General features: G+C 38.9%; 1 protein-coding gene across 2 annotated transcripts in view; it reads right to left on the bottom strand.

Moving 5' to 3' along the window:
* The window catches only part of Ercc6l2 (ERCC excision repair 6 like 2), an 81,748-nt gene extending 56,235 nt beyond the window's left edge, over window positions 1–25,513 (bottom strand). For both annotated transcript variants that reach the window (XM_057787870.1, XM_057787871.1), the window contains exons 1-9: window positions 25,346–25,513; window positions 21,107–21,531; window positions 17,376–17,495; window positions 10,635–10,828; window positions 7,094–7,255; window positions 6,099–6,306; window positions 3,206–3,346; window positions 944–1,057; window positions 41–160 (exon numbers count right to left, since the gene is read on the bottom strand). In XM_057787870.1, the coding sequence (XP_057643853.1) occupies window positions 41–160; window positions 944–1,057; window positions 3,206–3,346; window positions 6,099–6,306; window positions 7,094–7,255; window positions 10,635–10,828; window positions 17,376–17,495; window positions 21,107–21,531; window positions 25,346–25,388 (1,527 nt within the window). In that variant the 5' untranslated portion in view covers window positions 25,389–25,513. The remainder of the gene's footprint in view (window positions 1–40; window positions 161–943; window positions 1,058–3,205; window positions 3,347–6,098; window positions 6,307–7,093; window positions 7,256–10,634; window positions 10,829–17,375; window positions 17,496–21,106; window positions 21,532–25,345) is intronic.
* Window positions 25,514–26,445: the final 932 nt, after the last annotated feature.

The raw sequence follows: 26,445 nt of genomic DNA, 5'->3' as shown, positions 1-26,445 counted from the left end.
GCATTCCTGGTTGGATGCGAACTGAAGGAAGCACACGTACCTTCATTTTCCCACTATACTTAGGGTCAGAAAGTGTTTCAAAGGCTGCATCTTTGCTTTTCTGCACAAAATCTGGAAATCTGGAAAATACCTGATCACATATCCTCTTGATAAGTGTTTCCTGAGAGAAGGAAGAAGAAATTTCAATACATATTTAAACCTGCAAAAAATAAAACTTTGTAAAAAGACAAATGTAATCTGCCTTCTGAATTCGAGGCCAGCCTGGTTTATAGGGCTAGTTCCAGGACAGGCTCCAAAGCTACAGAGAAACCCTGTCTCGAAAAACAAAAACAAAACAAATAAAACCAAGAGTATTTAGCTAAGATAATGTGAAGGAGAATTCCGGAAAGAAGCTGTGTCTGCAGAGACTGATAACTGATCAGCGCTGCAATACTGTGGACAGATGGAAATGCTGCAGCTTCAGAAGTTAACGGACGGAGCTTTAGTCCCACTCTCTGACAGCCACTCCTTGCCTACCTCTATGTCAGAACTAACGTTCTGTGGCTAACAGATAAAGAATTTGGGATCTTAGTTTCTAGCAATCCAGAAGCTAAGAATGTTATCAGAATAGCATACTGAGCCTATAAAAATAGTTTTGCCATCTTGTTGTACCCATCTCTCTGATGTACCCACTAGTCTAAAACTTGCCTCAATTTGTGACTTTCTTTCTTCAGTAAACTATAAAACTCCATAAAACCACTTCCATGTTAAAATATGGAATTTGGGATAATCTAAATCCTTCTTCCTAGGCTCTGGTCACTGAAATAGCTCCAGAATAAAGTATCCTTTGCTTCCTTTAAGATGAGAGCTATGGTTTTTTTTTGTGTGTGTGTATGTTAACAACACTGTACAGTATGAGTTTTATACCAACAGCAACACAGAAAAATGTAAAGTGAACCCCCACCTGATGTTTGGAGGTGCTGGCGGTCTGCAGCAGAGCAACATGGTTTGCTACTTTCTGTAGCACAGTCAAGTAACTAAGACACAGCGATCTCACTTTGTCACCCTGTGAATTAGTCTGTAACCGAAAGAACAGAAAACACAAATAAGAAAAGCATTAACAACATGGCTATATAGCTAATTATAAAACACAACACAAATACTTATTGCTAATTATCTAAGACAGTGAAGGCAACTGCTTGGAAGAATATCCATGAAGCAGGGACCTAGAATCACTCTTCATGAATCATAAGATAGCAATTCTTATTTAATAAAGGGGAACTTCTATTCTGGAATGGAACAGTGACAGAAAGGCTGCCACTAGGAGGGTCCGGTATCAGCACTACAATGCAGTCACCACGTTCTAAAGAATACTTTACTCTCTGCTTACGCCTAGCCCAGAAGAACTGAAGATACTCTTAAGAGACACTTGTCTCTCAATTGGACTACTGAATTGGGATGCCCTTCTGTATGTTGTGAATATGTTTTATTACCACTGGTTAATAAAGACGCTAATTTGGCCAACAGCCAGGCAGAATAAAGCTAGGCAGGAAATCCAGGCAGAGTAGACGGGGGGGGGGGGGGGGGGGGGGGGGGGGGAGAAGGTGGAGTCAGGGAGATACCAGTAGTCTTTAGAGAAGAAGGATGTGAGGTAACAAGTCACGACCCTTTTGGCAAAATATAGAATAATAGAAATGGGTCAATTTAAGTTAATAATAAACCTGAGTTAATGGGTCAAACATTTTTATAATTAATATTAAGCCTCAGAGTGGTTATTTGGGAACTGGCAGGTAGGAGAGAAACCTCCAGTTATAGACTTTCAGACCACCACTGAAACAATGGAACCCAAGAAACCAGGAGTTCCCCAAGAAACTCATACTGGGAGGTTGAAAAAAACGCTAGCCATTGAAGGAACCCGACTTCCATAAAGATTTTACACAGTTCTAACTTGCAAAACCATGTTACAGACTGAAGCCCAGACGCTGATGGTCAGTGGTGGGTAGGACAGCATCTTGACTGGCACCGCTGGGATGGCACATCCTTGGCCCTCTATTTAAATGCTGATCTCACTTCTGGAATGGGAACACAGACTTGAGGAATTTGATGGATCTCTGTCCCTTTTTCCAATGTAGCTGTGCTTAATAAATCTCCTTTGCTTTCTTCTTTTAATTGAATTACGATGAGAGACCAGATCTGACTAGGGGAACAGGGTGTAACCCCCGAATCTGATAATAAAACTAGGAAGCTTTTTAAAAAATATGGGGTATTACAAAAATGGAAATGGCTGAAAAGAGCAAAACCAGCTAGACTGAATAAAAAGCAATCTAGAAAAATACTTGGATCCCTGTAATCATCACAGGTATGTGACATAAGAAGAAATTTTATAAAAGCTGGGCAGTGGTGCCACACACCTTTAATCCTAGTACCTGGGAGACAGAGGCAGGTGGATCTCTGTGAGTTCAAGGTCAGCCTGATCTACAGTGACAGGCAGGGCTACAAAGATAAATCCTGTCTCAGAAAACCAACAAACCAACCAACCAATCAAACAGCAGATAGGAAAACAAGTAATTTTTTATCTCTAAGGAAACTTTTTGTTCTATTAACACAGTGTTTTATTAAGCAGACACTGTGGCTAGGAGTTTTATTTCATCAGCAAAGCACTGATTCATTCTTAACAGCAGTGGCTGAAAAATTTGTAAAAACGGAATTTTAGAATGAAAGTAAATTATTTCCTAATAAGTAGTAAAATACCAAACTGAAGCTCAATTTCTAAACTAGGTTTTGTTGCCATCTGAATATTGTATTTTATAGTGTAGTGATTTGATACTGTAAAGCATTTCTGATTAATTTGTGATTACCCGTGTGGTATGCATGTGCCATGGCAGACATGTGGAGACCAGAGGATAACTTTTAAGATGCAATTCCTGCTTTCCACCTTGTTTTGAAGCAGACTCTCTTACTGACCTGCAGCTCCCAGGGATTTTCCTGCCTACAATGCCATCCTGCCAGGAGTGCTGAGATCACACAGCCTGCTGCGCATGCTATCTGCGTGGGTCGTGGGAATCAGAACTCGGCTTGTCAGGCTGGTGTTGCCAGCACTTCTCACCACGTCATCTCCCTGGCCCCTTGATAACTTTCTAAAAATACAGCTTCTAAAGTTAAAGAACGGAAGAACAGTGGTCTCACTGACACAGAACCAAGCAGTGAAGGTAAGCGGAATGCTTGCCTTATGACAGCAGTTTCTCCTTTTCCGGCCACTGCCACAGGTACAAGGCTGAGAGGACTGAAGGATCAAAGCTACATCTTCTGTGTCTAACACTGTTTGGTAGACAGCTTTCTGGAACTCTGTCAGAGAACAATACACCATCTGCAGACCAAGGAGAGAACAGTTATGAGGATTTCTATAGCAATGAGAGGAGTCATCACAACGCCCACTAGATTTAGTGACGGTCACACCACAGTCACCTACACTGGTTACCTGTGCTTCTGTCTTTATAGATTTTGTGATGGTCACACCACAGTCACCTACCCTAGTCACCTGTGCTTCTGTCTTTATAGATTTAGTGATGGTCACACCACAGTCACTTACACTGGTTACCTGTGCTTCTGTCTCTATAGATTTAGTGACAGTCACACCACACTCACCTACCCTAGTCACCTGTGCTTCTGTCTTTATAAATTTAATGACAGTCACACCACACTCACCTACACTGGTCACCTGTGTTTCTGTCTTTATGACTCTTCCATCTCTTTCACTCTCGCTCCTCACCTCATTTGATAGTGCACAGACTATCACCTCACTTTGAAATTACCCTTACAATTTGTTCTTATTTTACTTAAAAGAAAAGAATAACATGAAAAACAAATTATGTAGCTTCCTTATATTTTTATCAGTATATCACAGGTCTCCTTAGAATATATATTAGTCTATCACGCAAAGAAATTATGATAAAGTAAAACAAAAGACTTTAGAACAATAGTATAAATAACAAATGCTACTGAAATACTTAAAAAACTGCAAAAACATTAAAAATTTCATGTTACTTTAATTACTTGTATTCAGTACCTTGCTATAAATTCCTAAAATTAGTAAAGATAAGAATTAAATAAATATATGCAAAACCAAAATAAAGTTGCTATTGTATGTCTGAATTCAAGGACAGAACAAAATATTATAACAAAACAATGCCAACAAGTTATAAGAAACACAACTTCCCTCCTACTTCTGGCAGGACTAGAAATGATAAAATTCTTCTAAATATGTGTGAAATCAGCGTCATAAAATCAAATGTATCCAAAACAGGCCATAAAGAATATGAATAAAAAGGAGCAGCCATCCACTTTTAAGCATTTATATGCTCAATGGGACAGCATTACAAAAAATATACATTCAAGCAAATATAGGAATGTGTTTAAAAATAATGTTAGAATTTTAAAAATATATCTACAGAATATAATTACTCCTTGATGCTCAGTCTTGATTATAAAAGTACATAGCAGGCAGACATAGAATATGGCAGTCAATGAAGACAATATAAAGGATATTTTGTATAAGTATTCAACATTAACAGTTACTAAGTGTTTCATATGTGTCATGAATTTCAGAGCAACCATGTAAAGCCTGCCTATCATCATTGGCTTCTTAAAAAAACAACACTGGTCTGAGAACCTCAATAAGATGCTCAACTGAAAAAGAACTTTAACTGGGAGAGCCAGAGCCCAAGATCTAAATCTCTAGGCACAGTTCTCTCTTGATGTATTCTGTTTGCATTATGCCTATTAATAGATCTCTCTCTCTCTCTCTCTCTCTCTCACACACACACACACACACACACACACACACGCGCGCGCGTGCATGCGCGCATGCTTATGCAAGTGTATGCACACATGTGGCCCTGCATGCAACATTTTAGAAAGCAGAGGTTCATAAGTACTCTAACGTAATATTTGCTTTTGGTAAATATCACGTCACATATCATCAATTTTCTCGACTACCATGTCAGTACCAGCCTTTATTTTCAAATCTATCTTTACAAGGTATCCTAAGATTAGAATGCATTTGATATCATCACCTCTAGTTAAAACAGCATGCAATAGATTTAACTTGTAATAACTTACAGAATCTTTATTCTACTGCTGGAGATAAGAATCATAAGGCTAAATAATCAATGAAAAATATAAAAATCCTCGACAACTCCAAGTTTCTAAACAATGTTATTTTCTTACAAGTGAATAATTAGGTCAGTAGCATAACTACAAACAGCATTCCATATGAAGCCAAACAAGAAAAACAGCACTAAACCATTTTAGTCCTATAACTAGAATTAAGATGCCACAGAACACACTGAACAGTACTACGTGTGAAGGAAAATCCATTACAAAGGGAAGCTCTCCCTACTTTCTTAGATCTGAATTAAAAACTTTGATAGGACACAAGAATTTGGTCTGGTTTTTTGTATTTGAGAAAGGGTTTCACTGTGTAGACCTCACTGGCCTGGAACTCATTGTATACACCAGATAGGCCTGAACTCAGAAATTCACCTGCCTGAGTTTTGGTGCTGGGATTAAAGGAATGCCCTGCTACACCTGACTTAAGATATGCATTAGACACACACTGTCATGGCTTAGAAACCAAATGTCCGCCATAGGCCCATAAGCCAAAGCCCAGCTCAGTGGCCTTTGATGTGTGGAGCCTTCTGAAGAAACTTAGATCACTGAGACTGTGTCCTTAAAGTGGGTGTTGAGCTCCTGTCCCCTTCCTGTCTCTTCTTCCTTCTCATCACTGTGAGGCAAGAGCTTGCTCCACCATGTTCTCCACAGGCCACAGGTACAGAGAACCGTGGGCTGAAACCTATGAAACCAGAATAGATTTTTCCTCCTTTTGCAGCGAATTATCTCTAGAATATATCATGGCAACAGAAATTTAACTAACACACGTACTAATTGCAGGCCTAATAGCCAACAGGTCAGTAAAACCACGAAAGAAAGAAAACTGATCTCAGTTGATGTTTTCTGAAATTCCACATGTAACAAAAGGAATCCTAAAAAAAAAAAAATGCTTTTCAGGAAAAAAAAAATTGTGATGAGTAATTAATAATACAAACAAATACAGTTCTCACCCGGTCTTCTTTTTTAGGTAGCTGACCCTTGATAAGGGTCTTGGTGCGCCTGAGAAAACAGCCAGACATCTTTCTTGCAAGCCTGTGCATAGCTTTTCGGCCAGTAGCAAGCTCTCTTTTGGTTGCTGTGTGTCTCTGGCCATGTTCCACTGGGTCAGAAAACTGCTTCTGGAAGTGGCTCCTGCTACCTAAAAGTCCTGGAACAGCCCTTTATAAAGGAAGAAAAATGTAACAAGGTTACTAAATTATTGGTGCGGGAGAATTGTCTGTAAGCTGTCAATCATGTTTTAAATAAACGCTGATTGGCCAAGCAGGAAATATAGGCAGGAAAACCAGACAGGAAGTAGAAATGATGTAATGAGAACAGGAGAATTCTGGGAAGAAGGAAGTTGATTCCTCCCACTCCTGCCCAGACCACCAAAGCAACAGGATGTGATCTGCCCCACTGAAAAAGGTACTGAGTCACATGGTTAACATAGATGGGAAAAATGGGTTAATCAAGAAGTGAGAGTTAGCCAGTGAGAGGCTAGAGCTAATGGGCCAATCAGCTTATAATTTATGGAGACCTATGTGTGATTTTATTTGGGGCTTGCCAGCTGTGGGGTACTGGGCAGGACAAAAACCACAACAACAAACAAGGCAGCGCTCTTGTTACAAATTATCTAAAAAGGAAAGCATTCAATTCCTTTGCTGGTAAGGAATCTATTCAGTGGCTTACTTACTAATGACAGCAAAAACAAGAGCCAGGAGCACAGCATTCCTTCCTTGTGACTGTTTCTAACTGAAGGTGATGGAACTAGTAACCCAGCATTTCCTTACTCTGGGAACCAACAGGCACATGCTGACTTCTCACACAACTTCCTAGACTGAAACATGTTTGGGGCTGGATATTTCTGTAAACAGACAAGTGGTCAGTTTTCTGGGGGAGGGGCTGTGATTTAAGGACTAGTATTCAGAAAACACCTATATAGAAACTATCTAGGCATTCTACTCACCAGTCCACAACACACCACAGTTCCTTCATGTTGTTCTGGAGGATGGTACCAGTCAGGCCAATGCGGACCTTGCACTTCACAGCCTTCATGACTTCTGTAATTCGTGCTTTTGGATTCTTGATTCTATGAGCTTCATCTACAATAACAGCTGACCATTCCAAACTACAAGAAAAAAAAAGGGAATAATGGGAAACAGAACATATCCTTACCTTAGTCTAATAGAATTTAGATAGCATTGTTTTTCTCCCTAACATCTTTATCCTTAGATGATTATACTGGTTCTCATTTGGCTAAGTGAGTCTAGATCACAGAATGTTACCGATAAATGTAGGAAAAAATACGAGAAAAAAAAAAAAACAAATCATGATTTTTGTAGACCCCAATAAAATACAAATGATACTAAAGCAGGTTTAGAGATCATGTCTGAAAACTCTGGAATGAAAGCTAAATGACTATTCCTCCTTTAAGTAACAAACCAGAAACAGACACATAAAAGAAACAAACTTATGTTAAATTTGAAAAGCACTGATATAGACAGCAGTATTTTTTTGAAACTTATAATGAACACTGTTTACTAAAAGGGTTAGTGCTGTGACCCTAGTAGAGATGCAGCACAAATTCTAACTGTTCTTAATAATAAAAAATCAGAGTCAGATGTAGGGATTAATGCTAGAAGATCAGAGAAGCAGAGCAGTCAGCCACTAGAGAGTTCTTACCTCTACCAAAGTTCCAACCAAAGGGGCGATCTTGTCTCTTCGTATTCTCAGACTACATCTGAGCTCCTGTCTCTTCCTGCCTTACATTCCTCTCTCTGCCCAGCCATATCACTTCTGTCTCCACTGGTGCTGGGATTAAAGGTGTGTGCCACCACTACCTGGCCTCTATGACTACCTAGTAGCTTAGCTCTGCACTCTGATCTTGGGTCCAGTTTTATTTGCTAGATTACAAACAAAATATCACTGCATGGAGATGAGCAGCTGCAGTGGATCAGTGGGGGACAGTGGGGGACACAGCAGATACTGAGGAGCCAAAGCTAGGTTAAATGCCCAATCCAGCCTAATTAGAATATTGGAGCATCAAGAATAATTTATGCCAGGCAGTGGTGGTGCACTCCTTTAATCCCAGTACTCAGAAGGCAGGTGATCTCTGACTTCAAGGCCAGCGTGGTCTACAGAGTGATTTCCAAGACAGCCAGAGCTATACAGAGAAACCCTGACTCAAAAAAAAAAAAAAAAAAAAAAAAAAAAAAAAAAAAATCCCAATTACAATTGAGTATATGATGTGGGATTCTCCTCTATATGCTATGAATGTTTTATTACCATTGGCTATTAAAGAAGCTGCTTCAGCCAATGATTCAGTAAAGTCAGGCAGGAAATCAGAACAGAGATAGAAAGAGAAAGTAAGTAGGCGGACTCAGGGAGCATTAGTAGAGGTAAAGGTCTCTCTAGTGTCTGGATGCACGGCTTCTCTGCTCTCTCAGTTTTCACTCCCTAATATCTGGCTCTAGGTTTTTATTATTAAGAACAACAAGAATTTATGCTACAAAAATAGATGAATGTTCAAATCTCTTACATAAGATGACATAGTATCTGTGTGTAACCTACATATATCATTCTTTGTTCTTTAAGTAATCTCTAGGTGATATGTAATACCCTCCACAATGTAAATGGTATGTAAAAATATTATACTGACTTGTTTAAGGAAACCATTCATTTGTTATAGACACATTTTTCTAGCAAATGTTTTAATCTACAGTTGGCTGAGTTCCTAGATGTAGAACCTGTGGAAATGGAAGCTAACTACATTTAAAAATCAGTATTGATTATAGTATATAAACTGAACCTCATTAAGTTAATTCCAATAGAACCTTCCATCTATATCTCAATAGTCCATTTTGGCAAAAACAGATCCAATTCATCCTGTCATTTTCCAGATGAGATAGATGATTTACTCAAATCCACATAGCTAATTAGTGACTGCTTTTATTCTTCTTTGTTATTAATATTTTGAGCACAGGCCCCACTATATTTGTTCACACTGGCTTTAAATTTATGATTCTCCCATGTCAGCCTCCAGAGTATGTGAGATGCAACACCTGAAGATTTGTACCACCTCATCTAGCTGGACTTCACTCTTGAATACATTCTACTATCAGTTTTTGTTCTTCATTATTTTCTCATGCCATGGGATTTTAGATGGTTGGAAAGCATCACCTTTAAGGTAGTTTTCTGCCATTCTCTCTTTCAACTGACTATAATTCAAACTGACTGAAACCATATACTTCACCATTTAAAAGATAATAGATAACTCACATGTCCTTCCCTGTTCATACGCTCTTGGTACTTGTCTGTTACCTAGTAAGGATGCCTTATGTTGACTTATAACTATATTCAAATAGCCCAGTTTTTTTAAAATCACATCTTTTTTTTTTTTTTTTGGTTTTTCGAGACAGGGTTTCTCTGTAGCTTTGGAGCCTGTCCTGGAACTCCCTTTGTAGACCAGGCTGGCCTCGAACTTACAGAGATCCGCCTGCCTCTGCCTCCCGAGTGCTGGGATTAAAGGCGTGCGCCACCACCGCCCGGCTAAAAAATAGTCCAGGCTGGCCTCGAACTCGTGATCCTCCTGCCTCTGCCTCCTTCAGCAAATCCTACCGGCGTGCGCCACCACACATCTTTAAACATGATTACATTCTAAGGGTGGAACTTATACACATGAATCAGAAATTCTGGCACAGGTTAGTTCAGAACAAACCTCTTAATTGGTTTTCCTCCATCAATGTGGCTCAACATACCAATCAGGGATTTTTCTATGTATCTTGGAAATATGCCAGGGTATGCTTCTTATCTAAGGTACAGCTCAAAATATCCTCGTGGCTTTCAATACTCTTGGAGGCATCATTTACACAGTGGTGTAGGAGGTCCTTCAGTATTTGTGTTGCTTTCATTGGTTAATCAATAAAGAAACTGCTTGGCCTGATAGGGCAGAATGTAGATAGGCGGAGAAGAGAGAGCTGTATTCTGGGAGGAAGAAAGCAGCAGATAGAGACGAGCCGCCATGAAGCTGCCAGGTCAGACATGCTGAATCTTTCCCGGTAAGCCACGACCTCATGGTGACATACAGATTATTAGAAATGGGTTGAATCAAGATGTGAGAGTTAGCCAATAAGAGGCTAGAGTTTATGGGCTAAGCAATAATTTAATTAATACAATTTCTGTGTGGTTATTTCAGGGATTAAGCTAGCAGGGCGGCAGGATGCAGCCCACCACTCCTCATACAACAACACAGTGTTGTACAGGGGACTTGGGACAAATCCTACCATTCTTTAAAATGTACGGTTTAGAAAGGAGTCTTATTCTGAGATTAAAAAATAGAATATGAAGTGGTAGGACACCTTCCAGATGGAGTCAACTATCACAAACTCTGCTATTTATAACCCTGACATGAAACCAAACTAAAAGCGTTTGAGTTTTGAATCATGGCATAAAGGATGCATATGACCAATGTTGGCAGCACACTGACAGCATCACTCTTATGGTTTTACCTGTTAAGTTCCTCCAGACACAAGCGCAGTGTTTCATAGGTTGTTAGAGCAATTTCACATTTTCTTTGCTTTAAACGAATCAGTCCATTATCTTTTTTACTGCCATGTAAAACAGTGACTCGGAAATATCCCCAGGTATCCAATTCATCCTTCCAGTTGTAGAGGACAGAAAGAGGGGCAACTATTAAGAACATCTAAAAGCAGAAGGAAAGCATCCATGTTTTAATAAGAACTCCAACATGAAACACACAGTATCAACAGTCCCTCTTTGATTTTGGTGCTATAAGCGATTGATAGAACTGACTGGTTTGCTAAACGTGAACAAACATCCTCAAAAAAATACTCTTTGCTCAATTAGCTTTTTGTCAGAACATCAACAAAGATAACCCACTGAAGAGAATCATCATTTTTCATTTCTATTCTTAAAGACATTGAAGAAGAGAAAAGTAACTCTTTGAGAGAGAGAGCAATAAAATCAGGATCCCAACATCAAATTAAAGATCTAGCACACAAAGCAAATGGGTAGCATCCTTCTCCGAGCAGTCTTCTGGAGCTCCTCTCACCTCTCTTTCCTACTCCGTTTCCCTCAGCTTCTCTGTGCTAAAGGCATGAGAAACTCACTGGAAAACTGAAACAAGTAGAGGACTTCCATGTAGGTTTCTATCATAACTGGATCTATATTTATTTCCACACACCTGCCTTACTACCTCTGACCACAGATTAACTGCTTCTGTTCTTCAAAATGATGTTTGATTATACTCAGTGGCTCCCATCTATCTCTCTTGCCAATCTAGAACCAACACATGCCAGCTTTATCTTTATAACAAACCACTTTTATCAATGAGCACATTTCCCAGGGTTAAAAAACAAAGTAAAATCAAGCTGAAACAAAACCTAACAGGTTTTCTCCAGTGTACATCTTTGGCTCCCAGTCCCTTCAAAGGAAGCAATGTTCTCAAGACTGGTCGGTACTTACTACCTCTATCCTCTGTTCTCTACTGAACTCATGTGAACAGAATTTACTCTCTATTTGGAAAAAAGCTACAGTCTGGATATGAAGTGTGTGTGGCAAAAGACTGGTTCCCGGGAAGGTAGTGGAACTTTAAAGAGACAGAACCCTGTGAAAAGAAACTGAACTCCTGGGACATGCCCTTGGAGAACATCTCCTGTGTCTTTTCACTCTGGTTTCCTTCTCCATGGATTCCTATCATGAGGAGCCTTGCCATAGGCTGAAGAGCACGACAACAGATCATGAACTAAAATCTCTAAAACTAAGAGCCAAAATAAACCTCTCCGTCTCTAAAGTTACTTATCTCAGGTAATTTGTACCAGTGACGGACAGCTGATTAATTCAGCTTTCCACCAAAGCAGGCTGTTAAGATTACTAACACATCTGTTTTTCAAAGTGGTGTTTGGAGGTTCCACTTTTCTTTTTGAACCCTGGATACCACTCTTATAAACAGCTTAAAATTTTTTATGATTTCATTTTTCCCTATGACCAATACTTATAGCTTGTTACATATGAGAGTATTATTGGTAAACTTTTCTAAAGGTTTATACTTGCCCTGTTACCCAAGAGATAAACCAATTTATAGGTTCTGTGTAATGTTTCATCTAGGTCACTTATGACCTGTAAGAAACAAAATATGTTACTATGTTTGTAAAGAGAAAGCAGAAAGCAAAAGTTTAACTGAAGTGAGCTCCTTGCCCCCACTCCTCAAGCACAGGAGCACCTTCTCTTTCTTGCTTCCCTTCAAATACCTTTGCTATTGTAGCTCACCTGATAATTTAATTTTTCTGCTTTCAAATACAAAGTCAAGGCTCAAAATACTAAGTCCAACTGTGATGTCTCCCTTTGAATTTTGTATATTACAGGATGACAATTCTTGGTACAAACTTCATCTGGGCACTCAGTAGTTTTCCTACCCTCACAACTGCAGTCTGTCTTAAGAATGTACCCTATACTTATTAACTACAAAGGTTGATGAGCTGTACACAGAACAGTGTTTACAATAGCATCATTTGCAATGCAGCCTCCTGTGACCTATTCTCCTTAAAACTGCTTGGCTCCTTATTTTTCTATTCCAGTGTTTCTGTTCAGGTTAGTCTTTAGTAGTCAATTTGGCATAACCTAGAGTCACCTAGAAGAGAAGCCTCAATTGAGGAATTTTCTTGATCAAACTGGCCTGTGGGCAAGTGTGTGGGGAGCTGTCTTTATTATTACTTGATGTGGAGAGTCCTAACCTCCTGTGGGCTGTAGTACCCTGGACAAGCTATCATGGGTTGTGTGGGAAAGCTAGTTACGCATGAACCTGAGAGCAAGTGAGAGAATGAGCCAGAAAGCAGTGTTCCCCCACGGTTCCTGCCTCCAGGTTCCCACTGTGAGTTCCTGCCCTTCAATAACAGAGTATGACCTGAAAGTGTAAACCAAATACACCCTTTCCTCCCCAAGCTGCATCTGACCATAGTGTTTTATCACAGTGAAAGAAGGAAACAGAAACTTATCAATTGTTTCAGTCATATAACAAGAGCTAAAAAAGATGGTAAATGCTACACAAAATAGCTGAAAAATTCTTTTGCTCAATACAACTGAAAATCTTTCTAACACTGGTATTGTAATTGCTAGGAAATTCTTCCTCTCATTTTTTCAATTTTAATTTTCTCCCTGTGTGGTGCATGTGCATGTGTACAGATGTGCAGGGCAGAGAATGATTTTGAATGTTTTCCTCTCTGGGTCCCCACCTCTCTCATTGAACCTGGAGCTTCCTATTTTGGCTAGGTTGGCTGTCTGGCAAGCCCTGGGCTCTGCCTATCTCTGCTGCCAGCACGGTCATGGGTACAAACTGCCAACCCACTTTTTACATGGACACTGGAGGTACAAACTCAGGGCCCCATCAAGGCAAGTATCTTACCCACTGAGCTGTCTCCATCACACGGGCACTAGAGGTACAAACTCGTGGCCTCATCATGGCAAGTACCTTCCTTACCCACTGAGCTGTCTCTATAGCCTCCACCCTTCTCTTACAATTTATTCTTAGAATCTCCAAAGTTTGATCTTAAAAGATAATATTTTAATTAACTTACTATGATTTATTTCATAAAGACCAAACTAAAGCATAAACTTAGCCTAAATCTAATGAATCATCCAAGAATGCATGATTTGTATCTTTTCCTTTAGGAATTCATTGGCACTTACATTTCACGCATTCCTCAAAGTTTTATTCATGCCTGCAAAGTTTTAGAATGTATATAAAATAGATCTTTTACACATACATACATCCCTAGCTCAGAATACTAATCCTTAATTTGTAGCATCTAATTCATTGGGTGTTTCTTTTTCAAGGAGATTAAAGACCAGTGTTTCAGGGTTGATTTAATCATGGCATTAGCTTCACTTTATTTATTCTCTTTTTCACAAAAGATTTTTTCCTTCTTTGGTTTTTCGAGACAGGGTTTCTCTGTGTAACAGACTTAGGTGTCCTGAAACTAGCTCTTGTAGACCAAGCTAGCCTTGAGCTCACAAAAATCAGCCTGCCTCTGCCTCCTAAGTGTTGTGATTAAAGGCATGTGCCACTACTGCTCGGCTTCACAAAACATGTTTTAAAAATGTATGCTCCTCCAAATGGACTCTCTGAAAACATATGTGCACTGATGCCACCAAAATGAAGAACAAATATGAAAACAATCTGCGCTGTGACGCCTGGAAAGGAGCTCCCAGCAGAGCAGGAAGTCCAGGAAGATGACAGGGGTGTGTACTCCCCACCCGCTGCAGAACTGAGAAGGCCACAATAGTATCAATGAAAGAGAAACCATCAAACAAAGTCATAGAAACAAAAGCAAAAACAGAACCCAATGGACAAACTGAAGCAGCCTGAAGGACCAGGTCAATAACAGTCATGTTCAAGGGTTTTCAGAAAGATCAGTGGAATGAGTCTTTTGTCAAAAACTTTACTCTGGCATCATTCCTTAGCTTTCCCTACAAAAAAGTACTGTACATATTTTTTTCAGAAAAATGTTTATTAATTTTTATGTGTGTGTGTGTGTGTGGATATGCACATATGAACACCATATGCATGCAGGAACCTATGGAGACCAGAAGAAGCATATGATCCCCTAGAGCTGAAGTTAAAAATGATTTTGAGTTGTGGATGCTAGGAATCAAACCCTGGTACTTTTTGCAAGAGCAGTAAATGCTCTTAACTGCTGAGCCACCCTTCTGACCCCTAGACACATTTTTCAAAAGTGAACTTATTTGAAAGAATTCTACAGTAAATATTAGGGCTTTGTTTTGAAATTTCAAAGATAGAATGCTAGGTACTTCAACAAAAAGGAATTTCCTTTCAATGGGAAAACAATCAATTCAGCATTGAACCATCATCTAAAATACGTAATGACAGAACATAATAAAATTATTTAGGTCAAGTTATAAGATAAAATTTTGAACTCAGAAATCATCAAATAATCTGTTAACCAAGTATGTAACCAATATACAAACAAAATCTATGAAACCAAACTTAAAGAGATCAATGAAAGTCAACACAAACACAAGATCAACAATAACCTCAGTCATAACAGATAATTTAATTTCTCAGAACTCAATTGCTCAAATAAACAAGAAAATCATATTAGAAGCAAGAGACACAGTTGCCACCTGTCCAAGCCTGAGTTCTTTTTCAGAGACTGTCACTCAAGAAAAGTCAGGATTCTTGACTACACTGCAAAAGTTTCAGGATGAGAAAATATGAAAAAAACAGTACATATCCACATACAGACATGAGCTTGTCAAGAGAGTTGAGTTTAAGTATCTTAGCAGTAGCCATATAAATAATTTTGGTGGCTATGCGGTTCCCTTGTTAAATAATTTCTAACACCCTTCCCTCAATACCATTTTTCAGTAAATGGGATCACAGGTTGTTTCCTGGGATACAGTGGATAGGTTTACAGGTGACAAATGTTGAAGGAATCCCTATTATATTAGGTCACTAGGTAGTGAAAACATAGCCTTTTCCCATAAACAAAGTTTATAGTCTTGTGAGCATCTCAAAGACTTGCAGGTTTACAGCTGTGAAAGGAGTAAGCCAAACTCAAAGGACATATCCCTTTAAGTCTTATGCTAAATTCCATACCTTAGTATTCTACTTGAAATGGCTCTGATGTTTATAGACAGGCAATTCTCACAGCAAATCTGCTAATTGTGCTGGAATTCTTGACACTCAGCAGTCAAGAGGATCTTTGTCTTTCTAATTTGTCTCAATTATAGGATTAAGGTTTTTAAGAAGGCAATCAAGCTTGGTTAAACAGAAAGTACACAATTATGTGGCCATAATAACAAAGAATACAAAAAATAAATGGGTATTTTCATATAACAGAACAGACTACACAAAATACAGTATCAATACTTTACAAAGGAAATATCTCGGTTATATTATCCTAAGAGCTAAGCTCTTCCATCACAAATACTATATTTATCTGGAAATTTTAGAACTTGTCTTTTAAATAGTACTTTGGTAAAAAGAGCAAAAGTGGAGTCACAGACAATTCAGACAAGAATAACGAGAACACTACTATTTATCAAGATAGTAATGGAGCTACAGTAGTGCTCAAAGAAACATCTATACATTAATGGAATTTATTAGAATACAAGACAACACAAATTAGTAAAATTTCAGCTAAAGAAGATCTAATAAAAATGATGTGCGCTATGACAAAGGATTGAAATATATATGCACAGACACATGGAGGAAGGAAGGAAAGAATGAAAGAGGACACCAGTGTCAACTGAGGCAGCTATTATCTCAGACCACACGCATGAATGCTGGTAAAATAGTAAGAAAATTTAAGGTAATAACTTTTTATATAAATATAACCCTTCTGAGGTCATTGGAGTAAACTTGGACTTCATAGCAATCTTATGAATAAGATTTATAAAATCTTAAAAAAGAAACCCCATGTTAGAACTTGAGGAATATAGTTCACTAACCTTAATAAAACAGTAATTGTCTTCATCTAATCACTCCATCGTTATTTCTATTAATTTTCTAAATACTGAGGACAACAGAAGAGCACATAAGGGGACTAGAGAGATGGTTCAGTTGGTAAAGGACCTGTTGCACAAGCATGAAGGTCTGATTCAATCCTCAGCACCCATGGTTTAAAAAGCTGGGTGACAGTGAACACCTACAGTCCCAGCACTGAGGACGTAGAAACAAGAGGATTCCTGGGCTTGCTGGCCGGCCAGTCTAGATGGATCAGCAAGTTCCAGGTTTGGTGAGAGACCCTGACTCAAAAACTAAGGTGAAGAAAGAAGACACCAGACACTGACCTCTGGTCCTCATTAGCATATGTGCATGTGCCTCTGCATACGTATGTGCGTGCGTGCGCACACACACATGCATGTATACATACAAAGGCCGCAAGAGTAACGCTTCTGATAATTTTATTGTTTTATTAATTTTGTTACAAATCTCTTATTTTGTGCATGTTACCCTGAACATGTCCAATCTTGTCTGATCTCAGCAGAGCCAGGCCTGATTAGTTACGGGGTGGGCAAGTCTGAGATATAACTTGATGCAACTAGCAGATGAAACTGGCAACCTTCCAAAAATAGTCTAATTAAAGAAATAGTTTAATGTCTAAATTCTAAATTCCTGTTTTTAAAATGTATAATACATTATATTGTGTTTAAATGCTTCTGTATTTGCAATGTCAGCTTTATAAGCTAAATACTTCGAGACATTTTACCTTTTGGGCCGTAGAAGAGGGTTCCTTTTTCATACTTTTTAGTAAGAACTCTGGCATGTTATTTTCAATATCTTCACGAGTTCCCTTTTTATGCAAAACTGCAGCCAGAAATGAAATAACCTGGGAAGAAAAAAGACTTTATCATTATGCATAATTTCACTGTACATATGACAAACTAATCAGTAAACCACAAACAAAAAGATGTTAGAGGAAGCATAAAAATATTGGTATTTTCTTTGAATTAACAAGCAAACATATAATAATACTACCTTTGAACACATAAAACTTTACATGACCATCGTCTCAGAACAATTCTGCCCACCTGATGAATTCTTTCTTTATTCCCTCATCTGAGATATTACCTTACTATTTGTTTCTATCCATGGATACTATCTTCTCAAAGCCTCTAAAATAAACTATACATTTTTCTTTTCCTGTAAAAAATGAATTCCTTAAAGGAAGAAATATTTGCCTCATAGATTAGTGCCTTTGTTTATCTAATGAATGGCAATGCCAATTTAAGGTAGGGTACCACAACTCATCAATACACATACCATTTTAAATAGCGGCTATTCTCCAAAAATTAAATAAGAAGACTAAAAATAAGAAAAAGCATGTATAGTCACACGATCAACAACAAGTAACGTTCAACCAATTAGACGCTTGCTGGTTGAAACGTTAGCTCCAGTTCTTTGGCAGCTATGTGAACTTCAGCAAGGTGATTAAACTCCCTAAATAGCTCTTTGCAAAAATGATAAAAATAATATCGGCAAGGTTTTAAAGATTTGGGATGAAAGTGTATGAGGTGGGTATTCATACAGAAGTAAATAAATCATTACTTTAAAAAATAAATTATAGAAATATTGAAATCTAGAGAAAAAATATAAAAGAAAGTAGAAAAACTATAAAGGAAAGTTTGGATTTGGGGACAAGGAAGGGGGATGAGAAAGATCTTTTTTACTCTAGCCCAGAGAAGACTAAAGCTCACTTAGTAACCTGGTCAAGGTGGCCTCAAACTTGTAGCAATCCTGCTTCATCCTTCCCAAGTGCTGGAATTACAAGTGTGACTACATCCATGCATTTGTTTGTCAGTACACACCTTATGAGAAAAGTGATTTTAATATGTAGATACCAATTATCTGAACCCAAATGAGAGAAGAAAAGGAATGGTAATGAGATTTATTTGAAGAAATAAAAGTTGTTCATTTTTTTTTAAAAAACATCTTAAGCCATAGGCTCAGTAGTTAGAAATATTAATTACTCACCACCACCAAAATAAAAAATTATCAAAAATTCACAAGTGGGTGCTTCATAGAACAAAAACTGAGACACAAAAGTTATTAAAAGTGACTAGAGGAAACAAATGGAATACTTTAGAATAATTCCAAAATAATCTTAATTCTAGATTTGCCAAATTCCCTAAAGCAAAAACATGAAATGCTTTTCATTTACTTAATCTCAGATCTAGGGCTGAAGAGATGGTGTAGCAGCTAAGAAGTGCACTACTCTGGCAGAAGACGAGGTTTGGTTCTCAGCACCTACACTGGGTGGCTCACTACTGCCTGCAACTCCAGCTCCAAAGGACCATACACCTTTTTCTGAACACCTCAAGTACCTGCACACATATGTGCTCATACTCATGCACAGAAACACACATACACACATAATTAAGAACAAATCATTTTTAAAAACACTCAGACCTTTGTAAAATGTTGTAACTACATTTTAAGATCCAATTAGAAATCAGCTTTACCTAATTCCTTAAATACACTAATGATAATAACAACAATATACACTAACTTCTAACTTTACTGCTTCATTCACCCATACCCAAAAAGGTATAAACTTGTCCTTTAGTTGAGAATGCACCCTAAGTGAACAGGGAGACTAAAGCCATGGAAATCTCTCAGCCTGATATAATTAAAATGATGCTAACTATAATGTGTTAATAATATCCAAAGGGGAAAGAAGGATGTGAAGAATCATACAGGTAGTTCATGGGCCAGGGCCAAAATGGCACTCATCATGTCTATGCTATTTTTACTGGCCTAAATCTGTCAAAACTACACTGACATGCAAGGTTAGAGAAACACTATACTTGGTCTACTACTCCACAGCAAAAGGAACATGGATATCTGGAGAAGATCAGGCCTGGTCTACCACAATTCACTGCCACAGCACAGGTCTACACAAATCTCAATTTACAGATCTATGACAAATTGAGAATGAAGATTTTAAAACCAATCCTCAGAAGAAACTAATCAGAAGGTGCTTTACTGTGGAATATTTACAAAATAGCTTACAGAATATATAGAGATGGGTAGATAGATAAAAATTTAAGACTATCACATTAGAACAATAAAAGTCATAACCTGCATTTCAAAGATAAAATATCTTCCAGGAAAAGCTTAGCTTTCACAGGCATTCTCTTCTAAACTCTGCCAAGCAAACGTTTTTATAAGCCATCTTTCCTCACCTGCAGTTACCTCCTGATATAGAATAAATGAAAGACTGGGAAACAGTTCAAACATTCGAACCAAAGGCCTAGCCAAAAAAAAAAAGAGGGTGACAAGTGGGTTTCATAAGACAAAAGAGATAACCACATTCCTTATTGTTTTTCACCTCACAGAAGATAAAAAGAAACAGAGAATGTTTCAGAACAATACTTGCAAAAAGATTTTTGCTTGCTTAAAAAAAATGGTAATGCAGAGAGTGACAAACTTCAATGTACTTAGCACTAAATGGGATGTCTATATCACACCCTTCCCCTCCAGGCTCAGATCTATGCAGAAGAGGAAACAGAAAGGTTACAAAGCCAGAAGTTAAGGACAACTGCAAGGAAATAGCATGCTCTAGGTATAGCAAGACTGAAGCACACATGAACTCAGAAACTGTGTCAACAAGCACAAGATCTGCACAAGTTCAAGCCACACAGCGTCCCAGAATGGAAAAAGGGAAGTGGGCACAAAGTCCCACTCCTAGCCAAGAAGCTATTTACAACTGATAACTGATCAAGAGGGAAAGCCCATTTTCTTCAATGGAGTGGCAATGGGTGTATCAACCACACACTCCAGAGCTGGCCTTACGGACAGGGTCCTTGGTCAGCACAAAATGAATCCCATGGATTTCTTTGCTTTGTTTTTCTTTTGAGTGTGTGTGTTGTTGTTGGTTGATCCCCTGCCTGGTTTCTTTGGTTTTTTGCTTGTGTGTGTGTGTGTCTGTTTAAGAGAGGAAAGAATACTATGTTGGGAAAGGCAGAGGATTTAAGAGGAGTTAGGAAAGGGTAAAGAATGACCAAAATATATTTTTAAAAATGTATAATTAAGTGGCATTTTGAAAGGCGATTTAGCTCACTTTTCATTACAAAGCTCGAGTCTTACAATATGAATTACAGATATCAAATTTATCTTTAAAATGAAAAGGCTATTTTGCTTCGTTTTTAAAGGGCTTGGGGCACTGGATGTTAATTAACTTTTTATATTGCATATGGCATTTTCTCTAAGAATAAAAATTAAGAAAAATGTTATTCCCCACATACTAACGAAGTACTGAGGATAAAATAGTGACACACTGAGTCACTGTTCTCAATTCTGAAACTTTACCATCTAGCTAATGAGACAAACAAAAATGTATAGTAACAGGTGGTATTACAAAAAGAGATTTGCATAAGTGTATGCACTCTTATACATTGGATGAGCTTACTCTGATTATAAAGTAATTAATATAAATACCTGTATTGTTTTTCCAAGTCCCATGTCATCACCGAGAATACACCCTCTTCCCTGGATGTAGTGTCTGTAGAGAAACTGTGCTCCCTCTCTTTGGTAATCGCGCAAATACCTATTAATAGTGTAAGGAATGGAGTCTCCATCTTCAGATAATTTAAAAGCATTAGCCAATGGTGGAATTTTTCGATCTGGGAAATAAGGTTTTTCCAAATCTTCATCATCAAATATAAAACTTCTGGAGAAATTTTTAGCTGATTTTACTTCTTGAAGTCTTTGAAGAGGTATTTTCTTTTCTTGATAATCTGAATACAGGACAATTGCACATGGCTTCCTGTTTTCATCCACAGTGATAGACTTTATGGTTGCTTCACAAAGCTTCTTCTCATCTGGAGAAGGAGCAAGACATCTTTCTCCTGGATACCACTTGTCTATAAGAAGAAAGAAAATTAGCTTTTCTAAAAGCTCATGAAGTCATACCCCATTTATCTGAGAAAAGAAAATATAACATGTTTTCCAAATAACTTAAAAAAAATTAATATTTATTTTCATGCATATCTTTCTAAAATATATTATCAGATATTTTCCTATAAAATTGATCTTGATGGTCAACCAGAGCTGACATCCACTGATTTAAACATTCTTGCTGATTCATAAATATTAAACACATTCTCCTTATATGACACAGCAAGAGAAACAGACACAGTAAAGAGTAAGCTGGAATCTTCAGGAAAGCAACTCTGTGACATGAGCTTTTTGTTTACTCCATCCTTCTCTGAACACGGGTATGTAATAGGCCAAGGCAACCTCTTATCTGACTAAAATGACGCCACAACCATTACAGCTTATCTATTTTGGGTGTTGAATATTTTAAACTGTAAGAGAGGCTCTGAAAAGTATTTGAAGCCATTGCAGAACACTAGGGTTCAATTCCCAGTATTCACACAGTGGTTCACAACCATTTATAACTCCAATTCCAAGTTATCCAACACCCTCTTCGGATTTCCCTGGGTGCCAGGCAAACATGTGGTGCACATAAATACACGGGCAAAACACTCATACACCTTAAATAAAATAAGTCTTGAAAAGAGAGACAAAAATGAGTCCTAAGAGCCCTTTGTAAGATCCTGCCATTACTGAAGATACTGATTTCTATGCACCTGAACTCACTCTTTGTTAACTATTCAGCCAACTGTCTTGTTTTCTCTTCTGAAGACAGCATGAGTGGGGAGAGGTTTCCTAGAATATACTACTAAGCAGTTTAAGGAGAACAAAATGGAGAGCACTAAGAAAAGGTAATTTTCCAAATGGAATTCCTCATTGAAAGGATCCAAGAAATTATATGGCTATAACTGTAAGGATACTGGGGATTATTTTTCTTACACACTCCTCACTGATACCACAAGACCATCAGTGCTTTCCTAGGATCTTCCTGAGAAGTTCCAGTTAGAACTTCAAAACATTTTTGGTTATAATGATAGGTATAGGATGTCTTTAGCAGGAATAACTCACCATGATGGTCTTCATCAATTATTCCTCAAAAGCATTATTCCCACTAACTTTGCTGAGGTGGTTTTACTATAGTCATCCTAAGTACACATGAAAAAAACATGTTCTCCGGCTCTATTCTTAAGATCCAAACTGAAAACTGTTATTCTATTATGAAATTAATACCCTACTCTACTGTCCAGGCACGAAGGGTGTGCAGGTCCAAGGGTCTTCTCTCTGGGACAGCGCTAGCTGAGCCTGAGCTAACGATACCACGACAGCAGTTCCTAACACATAATTTCTGTTTTAAATGATGCATCTGCCTCTGACTTTTAAAACCTAACTCCTTAATTTGACACTCAACATACATGATTTGAACATCGATTATTTATCAGACACTGTACCACATAATGGGTATAAAATGAAGAACAATGTCCAAAAAAGGTAGTGAGTAGTTTCCCTGCATCTTATTTCCAGGGATCATTTATGGATATTAATCCACACACCTTAGAACACCTGATTTTTGACAAAGAAGCAAAAAAAATATCAAATGGAAAAAAGAAGGCATATTTAACAAATGGTGCTGGCATAACTGGATATCAACATGTAGAAGAAAGAAAATAGATCCATTATCTATCACCATGCTCAAAACTCAAGTCCAAAGGATCAAAGACCTCAACATAAAGTCAGCCACATTGAACCTCATAGAAGAGAAAGTAGGAAGTACATTTGAACACATTGGTACAGGAGACTACTTCCTAAATATAACCCTAGTAGCACAGACACTGAGAGAAACAATTAATAAATGGGAGCTCCTGAAACTGAAAAGCTTCTGTAAATCAACATGGTCAACAAGACAAACGACAGCCTACAGAATGGGAAAGATCTTCACTAACCCCACACTGGACAGAGGGCTGATCTCCAAAATATACAAATAACTCAAGAAATTGTTCATCAAAAGAACAAATAATCCAATAATAAAAATGGAGTAGAGACCTAAACAGAGAACTCTCAACAGAGGAATCTAAAATGACTCAAAGACACTTAAGGAAATGCTCAACATCCTAAGTCGTCAGAGAAATGCAAATCAAAACAACTCTGAGATTCCATCTTACACCTGTCAGAATGGCCAAGATCAAAAACACTGACGACAACTTATGCTGGAGAGGTTGTGGGGTAAAGGGAACACTTCTGCATTGCTGGTCAGAGTGCAAGCTGGTACAGCCTCTTTGGATATCAGTATGGCGATTTCTCAGAAAATTAGGAAACAACCTTCCTCAAGATGGAGTAATACAACTCTTGGGTATATACCCAAAGGATGCTCAATCGTACCACAAGGACATGTGCTCAACCATGTTCAAAGCAGCATTGTTTGTCATAGTAAGAACCTGGAAACAACCTAAATGCCCCTAACCAAAGCAATTTCCCTAATGCATAAGGAAAATGTGGTACATTTATACAATGGAGTACTACACAACAGAAAAAAATAATGACATCTTGAAATTTGCAGGCAAATGGATGGAGCTAGAAAACATCATATTGAGTGAGGTAACTCAGACCCAGAAAGACAATTATATGTACTCACTTGTAAGTGGTTTTTAAACATAAAGCAAAGAAAAGCAGCCTACAAATCACAATCCCAGAGAACCTAGACAACAATGAGGACCCTAAGAGAGACATACATGGATCTAATCTACATGGGAAGTAGAAAAGGACAAGATCGCCCAAGTAAATTGGGAGCATGGGGACCATGGAGAGGGTTGAAGGGGAGGGGAGAGAGAGGGAGGGGAGCAGAGAAAAATGTAGAGCTCAATAAAATCAATTAAAAAAAGAGAAGTTCTACTTATTTGCCTTTAGCAGACAGACTCACAAAGGCATTTATATTCGTGGGCCCTTAATTATGATGACTTTATCAATTTATAGCCCCGGAGTTCAGGGCTTGTTGCCTACTCTTGAGATTTAGCACTGGATCCCGCCTTGCTTTCATGAGAGACCTTCCTCAAAGGAAAAGCAAAATTTATCAGAAGATTCCTGGGCAGCAAACACTCAACTGTATATCCATTCTGTAAGGTCTGTAGGATGCTCCACCTGTAAGCCAACTGGCTGCTAACACTGGTGGCCTGGGCTCCATCCCCACAGCTCACAAGGTGGAAGGAGAGAACTGACGTGCTCAGGTTGTCCTCTAACGTCCACATGCCTGGTGCATGCACACACAGACATACACAAAACCATTTTTAATCAGTTATAACAATCACTGCAATTAATATAAGTTCGGGGGCAAGCCTGCATCCTGATACTTATGAAACAACATGCCTTCTTCAAAAACTCTTGATGATCTACTAGAGGCAGAATTCGGCTTCAATACACCACGTAATAAGCTGTCTGTATAATAAGACTAAAACTTAACTAAATAGGCCTTCACTCATCCACTTAACAAATTCCTACTATCGACTAGTGACTGGCATATGCAAAGACGGAAAGGAAAAATATCTGACATTTACTGAATGCTTATTACGGGTCAAAAGTGGAGTCACTTGCGTACATCTCATCTAATAGTCATGAAACCCAACTGTCCCCATTGAAAAGATGAGGAGTCTGCTCCCACGGCGAGGGGCAGCACTAAATCCTGACGCTCAGGTTCCCGCGGTGAAAGGGGTCTAAAGCGTCAGCTGCCAATCAAAAAACCACGCGGAAGCCTCTCCCGGAAGTCCCTTCTGGGCGTGTGTCAGCGCAGAGGCGCGAGCTCGGAGCTCATACCTTTGCGGGATTCCGCGCGGGGCTGCGGGGAGGAGGCGTCCATCGGGCCAAGGGGAGGCGCCTGACAGCCCCGCCGCTCTCGACATCTAGCGGTCGGCGGCGAGGAGGGCACGGCACGGACGCCGCCTGCCTGGCATCACCCGCCGGGAGCGCCTTGCTCGGGGTGGGCGTCACCGCAGCGACCAGCCGCAGTGCCGAAATCCCGCGAGAGCGACCCCGTAGGCGCTTCCTGCAGATATCGCGAGAAGATGGGTTAGCCTCCAAGTCAGCTCCAGCGAGCTCCCTTCCGGACTCGGTCGGCCCGGACGATCTGCGGATGTCCAAATATCGCGAGATTTGGTACTCATCGCCGACTTCGAACTTTTATTTATCTGTTTATTTTTGCTGAGGCTCCAGGCGCGTGCCGTGCCCCAAGAGCGGGAAAGGACAGTGTCACCCTTGCAAAGACTGCTGTCCTTGTGCTGGCTTCGTCGTCTGGGAGCTTCAGGAAGGCGAGCTTTAAGAGGTCGTCTTATTGGGTTTACCTAGTTTATTGTAACAAAACCAGCAGGCCTTGCACAAACAAGGTAAACAAGGGGTTCGGTTAACTAACCCCGGAGTTTTAACCTCGTGAAACGCCCTGATGAAGAAGCGCACACCACGCAGTCTGTTACCCTTTCCAGCATGAGCTAAATGGATGCTGCCCGTTGTCTGACACCTCCCCGCCAAGTTAATGAAGCCAAAGTGTCTTTTTGCACGTGTTACAATGTTCGTGTACTACGCAGTATGTCGTTGATTTAGCTGGAATAAGCCTCTTGCCTATTGCGGTTGTAACCGGTTCCCACAAAACTTTTTGTTTTAAACACCATTAATGTCTTTATGATTTCTGTAGGCCACAATTCCTATATGGGTCTCCTGAAGCTAAATCCAATGTCAGAAGCTGCATTCCTTCCCGAAGGTAGAAGAAATCATGACTCCTCGACTTGACCAGGATGGATTCAGAGCTCACCAGAATAATCTCATTTCCATGTCTGCATTCTTAACCGCATCAGAAAAGACCCTTATGAAACGTAAAAAATAATTTAAAAAGAGTTTATGGTTCCTGGATTTATAGAGACAAA

This window comes from Chionomys nivalis, chromosome 13 (assembly GCF_950005125.1).
Source record: "Chionomys nivalis chromosome 13, mChiNiv1.1, whole genome shotgun sequence".
In the NCBI taxonomy this organism is placed as follows: Eukaryota; Metazoa; Chordata; class Mammalia; order Rodentia; family Cricetidae; genus Chionomys; species Chionomys nivalis.
This window is presented reverse-complemented; position numbering and strand designations above follow the sequence as displayed.